This window comes from Adiantum capillus-veneris, chromosome 29 (assembly GCF_014529385.1).
Source record: "Adiantum capillus-veneris isolate H3 chromosome 29, ASM1452938v2, whole genome shotgun sequence".
In the NCBI taxonomy this organism is placed as follows: domain Eukaryota; kingdom Viridiplantae; phylum Streptophyta; class Polypodiopsida; order Polypodiales; family Pteridaceae; genus Adiantum; species Adiantum capillus-veneris.
Genome location: NC_140959.1, coordinates 17,877,544 through 17,893,190, shown reverse-complemented (window position 1 = coordinate 17,893,190; position 15,647 = coordinate 17,877,544). Strand labels below are relative to the sequence as shown.

Sequence of the window (15,647 nt, the reverse complement as noted above, 5' to 3'; positions counted from 1 at the left end):
AGTCTGAAAGGACCCTCGCCTTCTCCTATCATCCCTCTGCATAGCACTAGCAAAAACACAACACCTTTCTCCAACAACGGCTGAATAGCAACCTTGTCGTAAAATCTCTCACCAAATTGAATATCAGCGTCTTGCTTAAGGCTACATGTCCTCCAAGGTGAAAGCACTGTTGATTGCATTAAGAGAAAGGGATTCCCTTTGCATTGTGTAGCCCAAGACGAGAGAGAGAGAGAGAGAGAGAGAGAGAGAGAGAGAGAGAGAGATTTCTTTGTTGCACCTCCACCTTTGCTTGCTGTTGCAACTCTGAATCGTGCTGCATTGAAGTGTTGCATCTCCGCCTCCATGGCTTCAAGTGAGAACATAGGCGAGTCTATCTAGAGAAAGACATACCCTTTGGAACTACTTCTTCCCTCCCAATCTTGGGCTTTGCCGCTATTGCATACATCGATCGGAGAGAGAGAGAGAGAAGGCTGCTAAAGTGCAAGCGTAGACCTGCATGAGGAGCTATATAAAACGTAGGCGACAAGAGCAAGTGACATCTTAATTGTACCGGATAGAGAGAGAGAGAGAGAGAGAGAGAGAGAGAGAGAGAGAGAGAGAAGGCTACTAAAGTGCAAGCGTAGACCATGCATGAGGAGCTATATAAAACGCAGGCGACGAGAGCAAGTGACATCTTAATCGTCACAAAGGTATCTGCACAAGATTCCACTTTTTGATGATTTTCTTTGCCCGTGGAACATATGATATTTAGCGTTACTGTGGCAGTGAGTAACATGTTTCAAAAATAGTGAAGGCGAGCCTTGCGTTGGAAACTACCAAATAACGAAACCATACGAACTTCACGATTCGAACTTTTTGAACGCTTCACGTTTGAATGCGAGGTTGTAGCGCCTCGTCACTATATGGCACGGCTATGGGCCAGAGGGGATCTAGGGCTCAAATTTGGGACGCGAGGTGGCTTTAATCTACGCCGTCGGATCACAAAGTGAACTAGGGGTGAACTAGGGATGGGTGAACTGAGGGTGAACTAGGGGCGTGTAAGCTAGGGGTGGGTGAACTGGGGGTGAACTAGGGACGCCTAAACTAGAGTATGATCATGTGCCATGCCAGCATGGACAGCGACGCGCGCTAGCGTGGTGGTAGGGCATTTGTGTGGCAACCGAGACGTCCCAGGTTCGACCCACACCCCGCGAGGCGGGTGAACTAGGAGTGAACTTGGGACGCCATTTTTGCCCCGAGTTCACCCCAAGTTCACCCTCAGTTCACTGCGTGATCCGACGGCCGAGATTAAAGCCGCCTCGCGCCCCCAAATTTGAGCCCTAGATCCCCCCTGGCCAGAGCCGTGCCATATAGTGACGAGGGTTGTCGCGGGTGCAAACGCAGTAGAGACGAGCAGAAAGAGTAGGCCGAATGGAAGTCCTACTTCTGACAAGCAGCAGCTGGCTGCTCTCTCTTCTGGGCCAGCCCATCGCCATGTCCTGGCAGCTCAGCCAGAGCTTCTCCATTCAGGCCTCCTCCCCTGCCTTCCCCCCGTCTGATTACCCCGGCCAGCTTGTCTTCCCCTTCCTCCCAGAACTCCAACAAGTCAGCTCTGCTGCTCTCCCCAACACCTCCTCCTTCATCTTCCCCTGCTTCTTCGAATCTTCGCCTTCGCGCTCCCCGGCCTCTCCTCCCCTGCTTCTCTCCTCCACTACATTTGGTCTCTGCATGACTGGCGGAGTTCCCCCTTTCCATGATCTCTCCTCCCCCTTCAAGCCTCCCTGCTGTCATCTGGCGTGTCAACAGATACTCTCCCGCCCGCGGCAACACCATCTCCCTCACCCTTCAACCTGACGGCGACCTTGTCCTGTGCGGCATAGCCGACGATGGCTCCGAAACTGTGGCATGGGCATCCAACACATCAGGACTAGGAGTCATAAGAATGGAGCTCTCTCAGCAGCCTCTCAGTCCTTCACAATTTGTACGATGCCAGCGTGTGGCAGAGCATGGACTCCCCTGCGGATATACTCAGCTTTGGGCAGCCTTTGGAAGATGGCATGAAGCTCATCAGCTATGCGTCGAATGATTACATGTCTGATGGTGAGTACATCCTACACATGAATAGTTCTGCAGAGCTTCTTACTCTGTTCTACAAGAAGAATGCAACGTCTCAGGCAATCCCTTATTGGCTGTATAATGGGACTGATGGTGCCCCAGAGGCTCAGAAGCGACATTGTGGTCCTGACACTAGCCATAGGTGCAATGGGTCGAAGCGGTCTCGCAATTCTGCGACAATAAACTTTGCTGCCTTTATTACTTCTCAGGGGTTCTCTGTTGGGGACTCTAAGGAAGGAGGCAATTACTCAACAATACAAGGACTCAATTACCCTATATCACCCCAGGATTTGCAAGCAACTATACTGAAGCTTGATGGGGCTGACGGAAGCTTGCAACTCCTTTTAATTAAGGAGAATGATTTTGTTCCCTTAGCAAACCTCTTTTCTGCTGAGGATACATCCTATTTGCCACAACTGTGTGGATCATATGGAGTCTGTGTTGGTGAAAAACAATGCAAATGCCCAGATGTAAGTACAGTCCTCAGCAACGATGATACCTCTTCGATTGCCCCTCGGGTTTCCTCCTTCCTAGCTTCTGATGCCAATAATCCAGCGAAAGGATGCACATTATCCCCATCATTACCTGCTTCATGCATCAATAGCACCATGGCTGCAAATGGGCAAAACAGCTCAATTCTAGACGATCCGCAGATTCAGATGCAGCTATTTTAAGGATTCGATTATCTCTCTGCTATTCCAGATGCCGTTCAAACTACCCCCAATGTCTCCGACGTTACCAATTGCTCGATCTCTTGCCGCCGCAACTGCACTTGTCTTGCCGCTTTCTGGCGTGTGGATCGGAACATGTGCTTTCACATCTCAGAGCAACAGTTGGGAAGCTTGCGTGGCGGACTTAACAAGATCACATACAAAGCTTATCTCAAAGTAAGGACATCCCTGCACCACCACCTAGCCCCCCGCTCAACCATCAGAGCGATATTGGTAAGAAAGTGGCTTTAGGTGTGGGTGTTGGCTTAGCTGCCTTGTTTCTCACAAGCATTCCTCTTTTCTTCTTCTGGCAAAAATGTTACCCTCGCAAAAATGAAGATGAAGCATTTGGGGATGACGACGAGGAAACATTGCAGGGGAGTGCATCCAATATGTTGAATCTCTCTCCTAGGTACTCTTACAGCGAGTTACATGCAGTCACAAATGGCTTTTTGCACATGCTTGGGAAAGGTGGATTCGGTTGTGTGTATGGGGGAGTCCTCAGTGATGGCACCAAAATTGCTAGAAACTAGAAGGCATGAGACAAGGGCAAAAAGAATTCAAACATTAGGAAATTTCGGAGGTCATTTGGAGGGCCTTTTAAGAAAATGTATTTTTCATACTCTCTCTAGAAAATATGACGAATAATAAAGGCGGGTCTGTCATGGTAAAAGTTCAAAAAGTGTACTTTTAGTACATTCTTTACCCTTCTGAACATTCGTCTGTAATGATCGAGGGATAATTTTCTTTTCAGTTGCATTGAATGAACCTAATCAACATGGAGGGAACGAGGTTAACATGGAGGGACGAAGGCGTAGCAACTACACACTTTCCATTAAACTTGCACATTTGGCTAATGGCGCACTCCTCAAATGGCACAAATGTTACACAGAAACAAGCCAAATATCACCTTCACATTGATTTGGACAACGAGTACCAACCATTGATTAAGCGGAGTAAAACAAACACACATATACCTCCCACATCCACATAAACACACTCAGAGCTCATGGAGCTAAACACATAGATATCTGGACGAAAGGCTCTCTCTATCTTAAGAATCCAATGATTAATGCGTCTCCAGTATTTGTCAATCTTACAATCTTATTGACCTTTGCTGGTGATGGAGAAAACGGCCTTCTGGGTTATTGTAAATCTCTTACAAGGCAAGCTGAAACTTATAAGAGCATTCTCCAAGCTCAACAATGTGAGATTGTTCAACTTTCACATTTGCATTCTACAGATCAGGTTATCATTTTGCAACACAAAACAGAGGTACAAGAACTAAAAGGAAAGATACGAAGTTGTCAAATGAAGGACACCATCTTGGGTGGTCGTATCCGAAAGAAGAAATTGCGCAATCTTGAAACATTGCAGGTTGCATCCGGAGGTTTTAAGAAAAGAATACGAGCATTAAGGTGATGCTTCTTGGTTGACTAATAGTCTTAGTTAAGTAATTTTTTTGGTTTTCTAGTTATGCATTGTTTTCATGTGTCTAAATAATATTAGTTAAGTAATTTTTTTGTTATTTACTTATGCATTGTCTTCATGTAGAGATTCAATCTATCATGACAAGGAAAACATTGACCCCAAAGCCAATATAGGAAAGAGATTGAAGCCACTTATAAGTAGAAGCCTTGCAACAGATATAGTACATGTCATTGACAAGAAGTTTAAGGTCCTACAACGAAATGTAGTGGACCGCTTTATTTCAGAGAACTCAGTGCCTGCAAAAGAGATACAAAGCACACTTGATTCACTTGGTGTAAGCAAAAGAGGATATTCGGCTATACAGAAATCTGTCTCATCCATCTTTGTTAAGAAGGGAATAAAGTCCAAACTTTTATCATCAGTCTCAAGTGTTTGGAAAGAGAGGCTTCAACTTAACGACGCACAGGGAGAATATCTTGGACAGCCGTTTCATATTAAAGCAACTTACAGTGGCCGTGGAGCAAACATAGCATATGATGAATTCAATAATATTTTTATGGACCTGCAGATGTTGCAGAAGAGAATGGTGGAGTTTTACAAAATCACATTTGAAGAGTCACGAGGGGTATTACATTTTGTGTTGAAATTGGATGAGTGTGAGCTTGTTAAAGACAAGAAGCTAGAGCGTGTTACTATTACTTTAATGAATAGAGCCCTCTCAAAGTGTCCCACTGATGATCCTTTGTATTTTAGTGTTCAATCAGAATCTAACATATGGTGGCTTGGTGCTTTTGAGGTAAGCGAGATTCTCAGCTGAGCTCAAATTTTCACATCTACTTAAGTCTCATTTATTTTGTGTTGCAGGTAAAGAAAGAAGATCATGACATTTTATATTGGGTGTTCCATCAAACTAATGTTTTAGAGGTGATTAATCGACTCACTAACCAGGAAGAGGTACTACGTCTAGATGGAAGGGGAGACTTTCAAGTTCAGTGGCATCTTGCAGGTGACCTCAAAATATTAAAGTGCATGTATAATTGTGGAATAGGTGCAATGGCAAAGTCACCGTGTTTGTTCTGCATAGAGCCTGCAAAGGTCATGGACCCAAAGTGGTGGAGAAAAGCTCCAACAAGTCACATTGAGGACCCTGCTTTTCGATCGGTTTTGAAAATACCACTTGTGAATGTCCACATCTGTACAATGCATGTCTTTTGTAGAATTGTGGAGAAATTGATCTACTTATATATCGGGTTTGCTTGAAAAATCAAGAACTCAATAGAGCGACAGATGGCCTTGCAGTGCTTAGAATTGGTACTGTCGGATATGGGGCTTCATGGTGGCAATGTGAAAATCCAGCGGGATGAAAAGAGATCAGTTGGTGAAAAGGATGTCCCATGTAAACCATCCATCGGTGGGGTGAAGGCACGGAGGTTTTTATCTAAACCCCTAGGAATATGAGATCCAAAGCTAACAAAGCATGGAAGAATATATAACACATCTTATGTTAGCAAGGTAGAGTATCAGAGCTGGGAAAAGCTGCATATTGCAGTCAAAGATCAAGAACCAACTACTCGTAACGCGAAGGTTGAGGTTTGGCGATCGATAGACATGCTATTTTTAATGTGCAACAAAGATGATTGGTCACAAGGTGATATGAACAAGTTCAAGGAGAATCTCAACCTTCTCAAGAAATCATTCAAGACAGCATGGACAGACACCCAGATTACTCACTACATGGTATTATTGTGTATTTTGATTCTCTTTTATGTGTAACTATGTGAGTGTAAAACATTCTAAGTAATCTGTTTTCATATCCAGCACATCATTTTCAATCATTTACCATATTTTATACAAAAGTATGGGAACCCGGCCTTATGGAATACCCAAGGGATGGAAAAGTCTCATTACATGGCCAGGAATGCCTATTTCAGGCACACACGACATGGCGGCTCTCGAATCAAAGCTAGCAGTTTGAGAGAACTATTTGAATGGTTCTGTCGTAGAATCATTCATCGAAAGCAGGCAAAAGAAGTCTTGGCCTCTTCAACAACAGCACAAGCCATCAGACATTTACAACAAAATAAAATTAAAGATCAATGCCATACAACAACTCCAGTGCTCGTGAAGGTCAACGAAGGTGGAGAGAGACAATGGTGTATGTGAACCACAAGTGGAGAAAGATACTCTGAGTGGATAACATTGTACAAAATTTCAATATTTCTGTAATACATGCCCTTAATACAATTGCTACTTAAAGTGTATCAAGATTTTGACGGTTCAATTTTGTTTTTTGGCACATCACCCTTGTAACGAATCATGAGATATTTGCCATACTCTAACAGTTCATCCGGGTTTTGTCTGCCAAGAGCTAGTGCCATTGCTGTGTAAGTGTAGTAATACGCCTCCCGACCACCTGTATAGCCCGGGCAATAACCAAAACAATCTCTGGCAAACAGTCCACAAGAATGACTTTATCTGCACTTTTAGGCAGCACGGGTCCACCCAAGAAGTGTGATAATGTCTTTAATGTGTAAGTTGCTGTTGTACCCTCTTGTGACATTCCATTGTGAAAAACTATTATCGGCGCCTCACAAAGCTTCGAAAGGTACTGTGCTAGGGCCGCATCCCTTCCACGATACTCTCGAGTCCGTCGTCGAAGGAAGTCATCCTTGTCAGCAATCCAAGACTGCACATATCATGTCTGAGTAAGTGACACAGAGAGAGAGAGAGAGATAGAGACAGGTCCACAGACGTAGTTGACTCCCACTACAAGAGGTTGTGTGCTCTTGTGACGGATTTAGCGACGGAAATACACTGGGTTTTTATAAACCCCGGCGTCGCTAAGAGCGTCGATACGGGGACGTTGCTATAAGCTTCGCTATGCCAGTCGCTATATGCGTCGCTATAAATGTCACTATAGAGCGACGCCTATAGCGACGATAATAGCGACGCTGCAGAGCCATCTATAGCGACACTTAGCGACGCTACAGAGCCTTATATCGCGACGTTCGAGAGAGAAAAATTCAACCATATTGAATGTTTCATACATATTCTTCACCTTTGAAAAAAAGTGCAAAGGTAGATATAGACCCAAAATAGTCACCCACAAGACAATATATTCATTAACTCCATCATCCATAGTACGTATTGTTTGACAAATAAAAATACAAAGTGACAAGCGTGAATTGATGAAAGCAAATCAATGACAATTGTACACATAGGAAAAATCACTTGATTGTTAAACTTGCAAATGTAATAGTTACAAACCATTGTCATTATTTATAAAAAATATGTGGTTTTCAAAAAGACGTATAAAAGTCATCTCATGATACATAAGCTATGACAAAAAGAAACTAATGCTATCTAGCTATGGCTAAACTAACGTCGTCTAATCAGATGTCTCATCGCATCTAAGCGGTGTATCTGTCGGATTCTGCAAAAAAAAAACAATAAGACAGCTTTTTGTAAGTATAAACATATAGCGACGTTTATAAAACAATACAACAAATAGAAAAGAATAAATCCTAATACTAACCATGCCTCCGCGAGAACTCAGAATGTCTATAAGGGCGTTTAAGCCCTTCCTGCCTGCGTACTCACTCTTGTATGGTGTGGGATCACATCCTGTCATCGCCCACTGCCAAAACATACAAAGAATCCATTATGTTAGAATTTAAAAACCCATAAACCCTAAACTATCAAACATAGAGAGCAATGCGAAAATACTTACAAAATCCGCTTCAAATGATGCCCACCCGTCGCTCCCCAAGTGGTGCGAACTCCCTGCCTCTACTCGCGCTCTGGCTGCCTCCTTTTGTTGCTTCCACTTGTCGGGATTCTCGCGCGCTGCTTTCTTCGCATTCTTCCAATCTTCTTTGGCCAGCCAATCTGGTCTGTTCCACCCATGCTTGATATTGCTTTTTGCACTTCGGAACGCTTGTGCTTGCAATATTCGCGCATTCGAACCTTCATCACGTCTTCATTGAAGCGATCCTCCCGTGTTGGAACGGGAAACTCGTCATGAAGCATGCTGATGACTCTGTCTTTTAAATCATTTGGTACTTCACTCCAAGTGTTTAGTATGTAGTGTCTAAACACCTGAGAGCAAAGACCGCACATACGTGAAATCACCTTCTTGCCTTCATCATCCAAGATGATGCCGCTGCTGAAGTCGACGGAGTAAGGCAATCCCTCTGGCCGCTGACATGTGAACTTGGGTGTCCCGACAAGGGTCTCTAGCGGCGTGTCAATGGGGGTACGGATGTTAGGTGTCTCCATAGGAGTCTGAGCCCCGAAGCTAGGAGTGTCCACTAGAGTGACTCCTGGAGGAGTAGCTAGTGGTGTGTAGCTCCTAGGAACTGCAGTTAGCCGCGCAAAACTTGGTGTCGATGGCGATGCCATGGCTGGTGTTGGGATAGGCAAAGAAGGAGAGGGTAAAGAACCTCGTTGAACACGAGGCGGTGTCGAAGCATCGGTGGCGACATCCCCACAACAACTGCCACCGCCACCACTAGAGCGTCGATGCCTAGACGAGTGTGAAGATCGTCTCATCGACACCTAAGCTTCGGAGCGCGCTGAATGCTCCAAAACAGAGGGAGATGCGGATGGAGTAGGAACGCGCGATGGTGAGATAGAGCGATAACGCTCCACGTACCACTGTCTCTGCTGGGGTGACAAAGAAGAAAGAAACTCCTCATCATCCATACCTGCATCAAACACAGGAACATTTAAACTTAATATTGAATGAATGGAGTAGAAAACATGGACAAGTAGATAGATAGATAGATAGAGAGAGAGAGAGAGAGAGAGAGAGAGAGAGAGAGAGAGAGAGAGGAGGAGGTGCTCGTCGTCCCTGCTTGTGAGAACATACCTAGAGCATACGTTGTCAAGAAGTAGGCGGTCTTGCCAAGAAGGCACCGGGCCTCTTGCTGTGAGAGTTTGTGAGGAAGCTCAAGGGTTATGAGAAAGAGCTAAGATGTAGATAACATAGCTTCTAGAGCTAAAGAAGAAATGTAACCAAAGAAGCCGCTCACTTTTCCTTACAAAAACACACGTGATGGAGAGAACTCATGAAAGATAGTCAAAACAAAACAAAAATGAAAACATCGAGATTACGATCATATCGTATCATGGGTAGGATAAAAGGGTTAATGGATGAGTTAATGATATTTAATCTTCGTTGTCCAAATAAGCTACGGATTGCTCTTTGGAACTGTAGCTTTGTGCTTACTATAATGCATATGTTTTGTCTAGCGATTGGGATTAGTTGTGAGTACAAATCCTCTTGATTCATAATAAAATAACCACATTCACATCAAAAGAGAAGTCATAGTCAATAATAGGTAGTATGATGGGATCTGGTGAGAGAAGTATTTCGTTGAGCCTTTCAGGACCAAATAGAAACACTATGCGTTGCTGAAAGTGAATCTTTCGACTAATCCAAATGTTGACCCAAAAAGATTGCACTGAATGGAATTGAAAGAAATTACCTCTATGTGGATTATGGTTATTCATCAATGATATACTTAGTATGCACAAAGATAAAGGTGAGAAAGAAGTGAAAGGAGAAGAAGAAGAGAGTTTCTCTCCCAAGCCCTATTGTTGCCCTTAGGCAATAAGGATACTGCGGGGAGAGAAGTACCTGGTAGCAAGGAGATTCTAGAGTTTGTGGAAGAGAATGAGAACCTTAAGAGAGAGAGATGCTTGTGTAAGATGAAGATATGGTTACTGACCTTGTGCACATAATTGTTTCCCGCAAGAAGGTTGTAACCATTACATTGACAAGGTTGCTGCTTGAATGCCTTCCGATGAAACAATTAGGACACAACAAGAGAGATCAAAGGAGGAGTAAGATAGAATTAGAGATAGATCTAAGTGTGGTGGTGGTATTAAAGATAGATAATGAGAGATAGAGATAGAGTTAGAGACAAATATTGGACTAGATATGCAAATGAAAGTAAAACTAGCAACATATATCTTACATGAGAGTAATCGCCACCACCTTAATGGAGAGAGAAGATGAGGCAAGACTTCAACCTTTCTTCAAGAGAAAGCGTGGCACTAAGATAAGTGTGTCACTATGGAATTGAGCTATTCTCACTCACTCATAACTTGCCCCAATGAAGAGAAGGTTGCCCTTTTTATAGGTGAGGGAGCCATGTTTTACATAATCACTTGATTAGGCTAAAGAGTTAGCCCAAATCAAATGTTCTTTGGATATTTCTTAAAATGGACAATATTAGGACTCAAAATATCATGAAATTCAGCATTTTTGGTCGTTGAGGCTCCATGTGGGTGCATGATGTATATGGGCCCCACCTAGGCATCTTCTGTGTGGCTCCAGCAGGGGTCCCAACTTGTGTGTCTTGTCCTTCAAGGCATCTTTGAGGTGTCACATTCACATGCTTATGTTTTTTATCCTCCAAATATCTTATTTTATGAAAAAAGACCAAGATTACCTCTTTTCACTTGATTCACTTGTTTACCATCTCTTCTTGCAGTGTTGTTGTGAGAGGGTTTTTTACTGGTTTTCGTGTAACTTTTGACCTGTAACTCGGATTGACATGCTTCAAAAGGCAAAATTGGCCTACTAAAAGATCTTGACTTGGTTTTGGAATTTTCTCCACGCTCTTAGGTTGGGATTTTCAAATTGAGACGGTGCAAGAAGCTTTGGATCTTCCTTTTCATAAAGTCTTGTAGCAGGCCCTTCCCTCTTGTATGTATCCAAGAAGGTATGCATTATTGAAGGGTTATATGATTAAATAAATGTGAAAAGAAGAAAATAATTTATATATGGTAGGGTATAGCTGAGATATTAGAAGAAATATACAAATGCTTTTTCCCCAGACAAAAAGAGGCACAATTATTGATACTTCTCTTGCAGTACTTTCTAATAGTAATGTACATTTATATTACTTCAAAGGTAATACTAAGGTATGGTAGAAAGCTTTTATTTATGCATATGAGTATTATATGAAGTATACTTATGCATCAAAAAGTTACAAGATAAATCCTTTAATGCCCATTCTCACTATATATGTGCCACAGCACGACATCCAACCCCTCTAAACCTGCACATCCTCCGGTATGTGCCACGTTGTCTCTTTGTAAGATCAGACCTCTTGTACATCTTCCTTGCTTTCTTCTTCACTGGATGATTCCAGAGCTTCATGTTCACTTTGATCTTCACCTGTGTTTTGCTCTTCTTCCTCATCAACATCTTCTAGATCATTGTCTCCTCTTCTCTTAAACATTTTAATCCTTTTTCCCGCAATGGGAATCTTTACTTCTGTACCATCTAGTTCAGACAAGCTGTAAGTAGCATTTTCATGCACATGCTTTACAACATACAGTCCAAACCATCTTTTTGAGAATTTACGCATGACTGTGTGCTGGTTATCAAGGCTACTATCATACACTAAAACCCAGTCACCTTTGTCAATTGCTTTTCTCCTGAGTCGATGTCGTTTATCAAAGTAGTCCTTGTTTTTCAACCTTGCATTTTTGAGTCGTTCTTTTGTAGCTTCAATGTCTCCAGGTCTTCTCTCTAGTTGTCTTATACGCAGTGCAAGGAGATCTTCCCTACTAATCCCCTCTTGCCAAGGTAGTACATTCCATGTGGGAATTGTGTCTTCAATCGGCATCACTGGCTTTTGACCATACATTAGCTCCGCAGGCATGTAGCCAAATACTGAGCTATGTGTTGTACGATCAGCCCATAAAGCATATGGTAACAGTTTTGGCCACTCACCAACTCTTCCTTCACAAGCCTTGGCCAAAGCTTTGATGACAGGAGGATGCCCTCTTTCACTCTTTCCATTGCCTTCAGGGTTGTAAGCTGTAGTAAGAGAAATCTTGATTCCTAATCTAGAAAAGAACTCCCTTGCTTCTTCGGCATCCAGTTCACCTCGATCTGCAGTGATTTTTCCCACACAACCATAACGGCAAATCACCTCATCAAGAAGGAATTTGCACACAGCTTCTGTAGTTTTAGCTCTTAATGCTCTTCCTTCAACTTGGTTAGTTAGGTCCTCTCGTGACCATTGGGACAGGTGGACAGCTGGGCCAACTGGATGCAGCAGGGGCTGTGAGGGATATTTGTGATGGGGATGAGAAGCATAGGGTGTGGTGATGCCAAGGACAGACTGCGTCAATAGTAGTTCCACAGGCAATGATCAAGAATATAGAAGGGTGTATGGCATCGGTACCTAAGCAAGGGCCATGCGAGTTGTTTTGGACAACACGGTGACAATGGTTGAAGGCGCATACGAGTGCAATCTATTGGGAAAAGTGGGCATGCAAGGGGAAAGCAAAGCGGGGCAGTATGTCGATGACCCAAAGACGCAAAGAGAGAGGGGGGGACCTTGATGCAGGCTGCTCTTCACTTCTCCCAACCTGCTTAATGTAGCCGATAAAGGCTCCTCCTCTTGGCCACATACCACCTTCTTGTTCAGCTACATGGCATGCCTAGATGTTGGTCTCCTTAATAGACTAGAAAGATACACTCGCTAGGTCTCTTCCCATTTTATGGTTTGAGTTTTCACCCTTTACCCATTGTAGGTTTCACTTAGGGCGATCTAACTATTACAAATAAAAAAACGTGTGTGTGTTCCTTTTTATTATTATTATTATTATTTTGGGGGCAAGGGGGGGAGGCAAAAACCTATGATTTTGAAAAGCAAACTTCTTTGTGGACATCATCTAAAAAATTTCTTTGAAAAAACGTTTTTTTTCAAAAAACTTGGGAGAACAATTTTCAAAAAAGCATTTTAGAGGTAGATTAGGTTTTTACTTCAACTTTCTCTAAATTTAGTAGGTTTTGTGTGCTTCAAGTTCAAAATTTAGAGGTAAATCACAAAATTTCTAGGTTTTTTTTAGCACTGCTATCAAAGTATGGTGCAATTCCAAATAGTTTATAAAAATTCTCAAATTCAAAGCAGAGATCTCATCCTTTGGCAAGGGATGCAACTATTACATGTTGAACCACATATATTACCTTGCATTAGCCACAAGATGTCTTTGTGCTGGCAATGAGAACATTACAAGGGACTACACTTGCGGGGTTTTGAAGAAGTACACCAAGTCACATGTCCATTGGTCAAAGCTACCACACAGAAGCGCCTAATCCTCTCTCTCTCTCTCTCTCTCTCTCTCTCACACACACACACACACACACACACACACACACACACACACACACACACACACACACAGGCATGCGCACAATTGCACATCAACCAAGAAAAAAACAAGCTAGTGCATACTAAGAGGCATTCTTGGATTAAAGAGAACCTTGTGGATTCCAAGTACATAGCTTACTCAGGAAGATTTAGAAATATTCTCAAATAGGAAAACGGAGTCTTTTTCAGTGTTTTTCATACCATGCATAACATTATGAGCTTTTGCTCGAGAGGCACCGCATACCTAGCTAGGTACGATTGGGGGCAGGGGACCGCCGGCCCCTGCCCTCCCTGCCCGTGGGGGGCCGGCGGTCCCCTGCCCCCAATCGTACCTAGCTAGGTATGCGGTGCCTCTCTCAGAGAAACTCATGATGTTGAGGTAAGTTGTGCACAATGTGGGAATTATTGTGAGAATTTGTTTAAGCTTCTTGTGTTATTTGCTGAGCATTACAAAAAAGCAAAGCATGGGATGGTTTATTAGGAGCTTTATCACTTTGCAAGGATGCATCAATGATTAGATGGTGCGCTAGATGGTGGCACTTCAAGAAAAAACCAAGCTATGGCATACTAATAACAGACATTCCTGGATGAGACAGGACCTTGTGGATTCAAATACAATTGCAAAGTCACATGGACATTACAAGAAAGCAAAGCATGGAATGGATTATTAGAAGCTTTACAGCTTTGCAAGTACGCAATCGATGATTTTAGATGGTGCACTAGATGGTGGGCATTTCAATGGCTTGTACGGTGGTAGTTGTGTCGCTACGTAAGAGTAAAAAAGGAGTTGCATTGGAGATATTAGAGCGTTTGAAGTATGTTACCCCATCCTCAACATATGGAGTCAAGCCCATAGAAGGGTAGCCGGAATCAACAATGTAATATGCTTCGCACCTTGCATTTGCCATCCTAGGACAAAGCAATGAAACACCCTCAACTTTGGAAAAACTAAAGAAAGTGAATCCGTCTCCTTCCACCAAGAAAAATTCATCCTCGCCTTCTTGTCTCCAGCCCAAGTACCTTCCAGTGTCTACATTTTTTATCAACAGATTGTCGAACTGCGATACCGCAAACCTGCATTGGTGCTCATATTGAATAATGGTTTTTCCCATCCAATGGGATCAACAAGGAAAGGTTAGTACACCATAACGGGGTTCTTGTTCTTTTTGGCAAAAACTTTCAAGATCTGATCAGCAAAATGTGTCAAAAATGAAAACATGTCAATTTGACTAACCTATACTCTCGAGTCAAGTGTGTAAATAGATATTTAGCTCCCTCTTCTGCCAAGCGCATGTAGTAGGTGGAATTGCTCTCATCCCACTCAGGTGCTAGGTTTCCGTCCGTTGTATCGCCAAGTTCATACACCTCTCGGCCATAATACTTTGCGGGGGAAAAGCATGTTGACCAATAAGGATACACCAAATCAGTAGGGCATTCTAAGGAATCAACCCCGCTTGACGTTATTATCATCGTTGTCATCATTGCTGCCATCGTTGTTGCAATTACGCCCGCGACAACAACACTGAATACAATGAAGAATCCATAAAACTATTCAGGTCCAATTGATGATACAGTTAGAAAGGAAGTGTGAAACAGATTGGAAGGAGAGAAGTGACTCACCGATTGCAAAGAGCCATGGTTGTTGCTAATGAAATGGATTGCAAGTTCCTAACTCAATGTAGGCAAGCTCACTTATATATAGTAGGCAAGCCTCACTTTGACATGTCACATGCGATTTATTTTACCTAGTGCACTTTTTTGACATGTGATATATGCATCATCCTTGTCCTTCACGAAGTAAATTTTTTTGACATGTGATTATAGGCACGCGTGCTTTTCACTAGGAAGTACCTAGTACCTTTTCATCAACAACAATGTCATTTTCTAGCAAGGAGGTAGTACTACTAAGGGGGCGTCACATTGGGGCGGGCAATCGGCGGCCATGCCTAGGTGGTGGCAGCCATTTGTCCAACAAAAAGTGAAAGTTGGCCTCCCGCTCATGTCAGAGGAGCGGGCAAACCCCCTGGCCTACTTTTTTCCATGGGTGTCCAACTCGTGTCCAAGTGTAAAATGATGATTGGTGAGGGGATCTACAATTGCCAAGTTCACACACAAAAATCACTACAATCGCAACCATATGCGTCACATCAAAACTAAACCTGGGTAAAATTTATATTCCTTAAACTCGGGTAGAGCATGTTGAGTTACCATAAAGGATCATAAAAACGGGTTG

At 43.0% G+C, this 15,647-nt stretch overlaps 2 protein-coding genes and 1 pseudogene across 2 annotated transcripts; all 3 read right to left on the bottom strand.

The window, feature by feature from the left end:
* Positions 1-1,402: 1,402 nt before the first annotated feature.
* Positions 1,403-1,825, bottom strand: LOC147418842 (uncharacterized). Its single transcript, XM_086505722.1, has one exon. It carries the CDS (start codon positions 1,810-1,812, stop codon positions 1,420-1,422), a length of 393 nt encoding a protein of 130 aa, XP_086361848.1. The 5' UTR covers positions 1,813-1,825; the 3' UTR covers positions 1,403-1,419.
* A 5,798-nt stretch (positions 1,826-7,623) lies between these two features.
* On the bottom strand, positions 7,624-8,939 carry LOC147418841 (uncharacterized; annotated as a pseudogene).
* Positions 8,940-13,979: 5,040 nt separating this feature from the next.
* On the bottom strand, positions 13,980-15,112 carry LOC147418840 (uncharacterized). The gene is made up of 3 exons (XM_086505648.1): positions 15,035-15,112; positions 14,649-14,936; positions 13,980-14,488 (listed from the first exon to the last, which is right to left on the bottom strand). The coding sequence occupies exons 1-3, from the start codon at positions 15,049-15,051 to the stop codon at positions 14,134-14,136; spliced, it is 660 nt and encodes a 219-aa protein (XP_086361774.1). The 5' UTR covers positions 15,052-15,112; the 3' UTR covers positions 13,980-14,133.
* Between the last annotated feature and the right edge of the window lie 535 nt (positions 15,113-15,647).

Excerpts from the sequence above, each read along its gene's own strand:
- LOC147418842 (XM_086505722.1), bottom strand. The coding sequence starts at position 1,812 with ATGGTGTTGCCGCGGGCGGGAGAGTATCTGTTGACACGCCAGATGACA.
- LOC147418840 (XM_086505648.1), bottom strand. Across the intron at positions 14,489-14,648 it reads CACTTGACTCGAGAGTATAG|GTTTGCGGTATCGCAGTTCG; the intron begins GTTAGTCAAATT and ends GCACCAATGCAG.